The 6,208-nt window shown below is 36.4% G+C and overlaps 1 protein-coding gene across 1 annotated transcript in view; it reads right to left on the reverse strand.

The window, feature by feature from the left end:
* Nucleotides 1–336: 336 nt before the first annotated feature.
* The window catches only part of LOC311312959 (uncharacterized protein), a gene marked incomplete at both ends in the record, with an annotated part of 18,929 nt that continues 13,057 nt past the window's right edge, over nucleotides 337–6,208 (reverse strand). Inside the window, 2 exons of the mRNA XM_084442967.1 lie at nucleotides 337–422; nucleotides 2,476–2,538. Of these exons, the coding sequence (XP_084299093.1) occupies nucleotides 337–422; nucleotides 2,476–2,538 (149 nt within the window). The remainder of the gene's footprint in view (nucleotides 423–2,475; nucleotides 2,539–6,208) is intronic.

The raw sequence follows: 6,208 nt of genomic DNA on the forward strand, positions 1-6,208 counted from the left end.
GTTGGCCTCAGATATATTTGCTCTCAACCTCGCTGTAATGGAGATACTCTTCGCCCTGTCCGATTTCCTCCAACTGTTTATAATTCTTTTAAGGGGTGATGGCATTGAAATTCAACCATTTACTTTTTTTACAGTAGGCTTCATGTTTGCTGGTCGACCTCTGTTCCAGTGCTGTATCTGTGTAGAGCATTACCTAGCGGTGGTCCACCCTGTGGTCTTCCTGAAGTACAAACTCCTGAGGTACAAGGTGGCTTGTTCTGGGTTGGCCTGGGTGTTGGTGTTAAGCTTATGTACGATACACCTTTTCATTTCTGAATATGACCATGCAATTCAGTTCTATGACCTGAGTTTATACCTGCTCTGGTCCTCTTGGAAGCTGTTCTGCTGCATGACTGTTCTCAGGGCTCTGAAACGCCCCGGTCCTGGAGAGGGGGACAGAGAGAGAGAAGGGACAAACAACATGAAGATGAGAGCCTTCAGAATTATTGTGATTATCCTAGTATCAGTGCAGATGAGTTACCTTCCAAATGTATTGGCTATAATTTTGAGTGACTTTCTAGAACCAGCACAGAATGTTCTTGCCAGCTCCATTTGTTTCTTTATCCTAGTTGTCGCTGGTTTTGTGCAGCCCCTTCTATACCTTCACAGAGCTGGCAAATTGTTCTGTCTCAAGGGTCCGTAAGAAATAGATTATGCATTCAGGATGTACACCAAATTTCAACACTAATATTTATGGAAAGGCATAATAATTGATCCTGATGTACTTTGGTTAGATTTTTTTGTAGAGCTATAGCCAGATATTTTATTTTATTTCATCTGAGAGACACCGTGTAGTGCATAATTTCCAGTCTGTCCTGATTCCTAAAAATGTTGCATTTGCATTCATTAGTAGCATAAGTACTATAAATTTACATTAAATATGTTGTAATACATTTTAAATAAGTAAAAACGAAATGCTTTCAGCTTTGTATTGATCTCTTTACATATTTTATTTCTTCAAATCTTTTGACTAAAACATTTCTTCTGGATTTCACATTTGTATGTTGTTCCTTGTAGAGAGAACAGGACGTAACTTGAATGTTCCTCTTCAAGATGTCAAACGACTGAAACGTTGCAATAAAGTGTGTTTTACAGAAAATAACCTTTTTTCTCCTTTTTTGTGCTCTTCAATTTTAACACTTTTGCAATAGGACATCAAAAGTGAGATGAGAGTTGTTAGTACAGCTATTGTACGTATTGTATATGACTTATTATTAGAATTGAATCCATGAAAGGAGACATGCACCTGTATCAACTAAACTTCTCTGCAACTAACGTTGTGCTTTTCCTAGTCTTTACTGTATGTATGTATGTATGTATGTATGTATGTATGTATGTATGTATGTATGTATGTATGCATGTATGTATGGATGGATGGATGGATGGATGGATGGATGGACTGTATGTACGTAGGCACAGTGCTTACACTCTATGTTACGTAGATTAATCAAAATCAATAATTTAGTTTAATAGAGAAAGGTCAGTGCAAGGTCAGTGCATGTCTTCCAGATAGGACCAATAAAGTAGGATCATGTACATGATAAATATGATATTGTACCTGGCTCACTAGACAAATGAGTAATCATGTAACATAATGATTAAGGTAGGGAGTTTTGCACAACATTTGCCTACTGTGCTCTTGAGGAACTGTATTTGTTTACAGACTGAGGCAGCAGGATTAGATTTCTCAGGCACAATAAGAATACCTGCAGATATAAACACACAACTTTCATCTTATGAAGGCAGAGAGAGAGCTCCTCCAATCCAGGTAAGACAGGATATATCTTGAATATCTGTTAATCGGAAAATGCTAATATACTAAAGACATACTGAAATCTTAATTGAGATTTTTCAGCCATTAATGACTCTTTTTCTTCTCTTCTGCAGCATCCATAGAACCATTTAGTTATATTGAAAATATGAATACTTCAATAACAAATGAGTCTTCTACAACCTCCAATAGCAGCTTACATATTTATTTGGCAAAACAGTTTTTCCTCACGTCTTCCGTGATCAACATCTTCCTGAGCTTCCCTCTCAACTGCTACGTCCTGTGGCTGATGTTGAGGGGAGGCAGGAGAGCGTTGGCCTCAGATATATTTGCTCTCAACCTGGCTGTAATGGAGATACTCTTCGCCCTGTCCAATTTCCTCCAACAGTTTATAATTCTTTTAAGGGGTGATGGCATTGAAATTCAAGCATTTACTATTTTTACAGCAGGCTTCATGTTTAATGGTCGACCTCTGTTCCAGTGCTGTATCTGTGTAGAGCATTACCTAGCGGTGGTCCACCCTGTGGTCTTCCTGAAGTACAAACTCCTGAGGTACAAGGTGGCTTGTTCTGGGTTGGCCTGGGTGTTGGTGTTAAGCTTATGTACGATACACCTTTTCTTTTCTGACCGTGCCATTCAGTTCTATGACCTGAGTTTATACCTACTCTGGTCCTCTGGGAAGCTGTTCTGCTGCATGGCTGTTCTCAGGGCTCTGAAACGCCCCGGTCCTGGAGAGGTGGACAGAGAGAGAGAAGGGACAAACAACATAAAGATGAGAGCCTTCAGAATTATTGTGATTATCCTAGTATCAGTGCAGATGAGTTACTTTCCAATTGTATTGGCTATAATTTTGAGTGACTTTCTTGAACCAGCACAGAATGTTCTTGCCAGCTCCATTTGTTTCTTTATCCTAGTTGTCGCTGGTTTTGTGCAGCCCCTTCTATACCTTCACAGAGCTGGCAAACTGTTCTGTCTCAAGGGTCCGTAAGAGATAGATTATGCATTCAGGATGTACACCAAATTTCAACACTAATATTTATGGAAAGGCATAATTATTGATCATGATGTACTTTGGTTAGATTTTTTTTGTAGAGCTATAGCCAGATATTTTATTTTATTTCAGCTGAGAGACACCGTGTAGTGCATAATTTCCAGTATGTCCTGATTCCTAAAAATTTTGCATTTGCATTAAGTAGTAGCATATGTACTATAAATTTACATTAAATATGTTGTAATACATTATAAATAAGTAAAAACTAAATGCTTTCAGCTTTGTATTTGACCTCTTTACATATTTTATTTCTTCAAATCTTTTGACTAAAACATTTCTTCTGGATTTCACATTTGTATGTTGTTCCTTGTAGAGAGAACAGGACGTAACTTGAATGTTCCTCTTCAAGATGTCAAACGACTGAAACGTTGCAATAAAGTGTGTTTTACAGAAAATAACCTTTTTTCTCCTTTTTTGCTCTTCAATTTTAACACTTTTGCAATATGACATCATAAGTGAGATGAGACGTACAATAGTTGTTAGTACAGCTATTGTACGTATTGTATATGGCTTATCAAATTATTAGAATTGAATCCATGAAAGGAGACATGCACCTGTATCAACTAAACTCCTCTGCAACTAACGTTGTGCTTTTCCTAGGCTATACTGTATGTATGTATGTATGTATGTATGCATGCATGCATGTATGTATGTATGTATGTATGTACGTAGGCACAGTGCTTACACTCTATGTTAGATTAATCAAAAATCAATAATTTAGTTTAATAGAGAAAGGTCAGTGCAAGATCAGTGCATGTCTTCCAGATAGGACTAAAATGTTCAGAATATTTAGCTCTTTAATGGATCCATTCAGATTTTTGATATTTTTATAGTTTTTTAGAAATGTAACTTTTAAAACTATTTTTTGTCCCATTGAAACTGCTTGAAACTTACGGAAGAGCATTAGGGCCAACAGCAGAGTTTTTTTTTTTAAGCTTCTGAGTTTAAAGTCAGAAATTCTGACTTTTTCCTCAGAAGTTATTTCTGACTTTTTTCTCAGAAATTCCGAGTTTTTTTCTCAGAAATTCTGACTTTAATCTCAGAAATTCTGACTTTAATCTCAGAAATTCTGACTTTAATCTCAGAAATTCTGACTTTAATCCCAGAAGTTATTTCTGACTTTTTTCTCAGAAATTCTGACTTTAAAGACTCAGAAGCTTAAAAAAATAATAAACTCAGTTGTTGGCCCTAATGCTCTTCTGTAGAAACTGCTTTTGGAATGTTCAGAAACGTTATGTTTTTAGAGTGGTGGCAGCAGTTGCTTTGAAAATATTCACACTCCTCTGCAACTAACGTTGTGCTTTTCCTAGGCTATACTGTATGTATGTATGTATGTATGTATGTATGTATGTATGTATGTATGTATGTATGTATGTATGTATGTATTTACTGTATGTATGTATGTATGTATGTATGTATGTATGTATGTATTTATGTATGCATGCATGCATGTATGTATGTACGTAGGCACAGTGCTTACACTCTATGTTAGATTAATCAAGATCAATAATTTAGTTTAATAGAGAAAGGTCAGTTCAAGGTCAGTGCATGTCTTCCAGATAGGACCAATAAAGTAGGATAATGTACGTGATAAATATGATACTGTACCTGGCTCACTAGACAAATGAGTAATCATGTAATATAATGATTAAAGGAGTAGTAAAGGGAAAATGCATGTTTAGCCCTGTTTTAAGGTTACTTATGATCATATACAATGGTTCAGATCAAAACATTGACAAAACTAGCACTTTTGAGAAAGTCTGATAATTGCTATACCACCGTTTTGGTCATACAATGGATGTGGGTGGGCACCTTGAAAAATGTCTTTGAAATGTCTTGTCTTTGAAATCGAGAGTTTAACATGTTTTTGAAAGATTTTTCAAGGTGCCCACCCACATCCATTGTATGACCTAAATGGTGGAAGAACAATTATCAGACTTTCTCAAAAGTGCTAGTTTTGTCAACGTTTTGATCTGAACCTTTGTATATGATCATGAGTAACCTTAAAACAGGGCTAAACATGCATTTTCCCTTTACTACTCCTTTAAGGTATAGGGAGTTTTACACAACATTTGCCTACTGTGCTCTTGATGAAGTGTATTTGTTTACAGACTGAGGCAGCAGGATTAGATTTCTCAGGCACAATAAGAATACCTGCAGATATAAACACACAACTTTCATCTTATGAATATCTGTTAATCGGAAAATGCTAATATACTAAAGACATACTGAAATTGTCTTGATTGAGATTTTTCAGCCATTAATGACTCTTTTTACGCAGGTATGCAGGCTCACTTGTGCTCATTGGTTGGATTCCGCAAAAATCAATAATTGTATTTAATAGAGAAAGGTCAGTGCAAGTCTTCCAGACCAATAAGACCAATAAGTAATCAGCTCTTCAACCTGGCACATGCTATCTCGCTCACTAGACAAACAAATGAGTAGTCATGTAACAAGATGACTAAGGTTGGTTGTTTTACACTACATTTGCCTACTGTGCCCTTGATTTGTTTGAACTCTATTTGTTTACAGCCTGGTGCAGTAGGATTAGATTTCTAGGCACGATAAGAATCCCTGCAGATATTTCATTTCATTTCAATTTCAAACCTTTATTTATACTTGTGAAGCACTGAGGTTTCCCTCATTTACAGTGATGACGAGTTTACAGAGAGACACATATCAACAAAACAAAATCAATACAATAATAATAATTAGGGGCCAGGCAGCGTAGCTGCCGGAACCCTATTGTATTTGCCTATATTATTATTCTCCATCTTCCACTGAAGTCTAACTTCCCGTGGACAAAAAATCACCAAAATTTGCACATAGCTCCAGTACTATACCCAAAGTCCTCACCCTGCATTGTAGGTCAATAAACCTCAAGGTGGCGCTACAGCAACAGTCTAAAGTTTAAAACTTTAAAAAATCATAACAAATCAGCCATAGGTGCTATCACTGTAAAACCACCACGTGAATGTAGTCCCAATTGAGACAAAACTGTCATATGCTTTGACCTTGCAGGAATTTTGAAGTCCATCACTCTGATTTCTTCATAAACTGTAAAACCTATCAAACCTATCTCCTCCCACATTTTTTGTTCAATTGACACTAAAATTGATCTACTGTATCGTCAGACTGTCCGTACCAAAGGATCCTCACAGATTTTTGAAATATGAAAAATTGAGCCCACAGCACATCAAAAAGTTTTACTGTTAACAGTTCTGTATACAGTTCCTATTAATTCTCGCCAAATCAATGTCTGATCATCCTCATAAAAAGTGACAACATTGGCCACATATCCAAGATGTAGTATGATTTCTTTCAGAATTTTATCTCAAAAATTGAAT

Source organism: Borostomias antarcticus, assembly GCF_949987555.1.
Source record: "Borostomias antarcticus genome assembly, chromosome: 9".
Lineage (NCBI taxonomy): Eukaryota > Metazoa > Chordata > Actinopteri > Stomiiformes > Stomiidae > Borostomias > Borostomias antarcticus.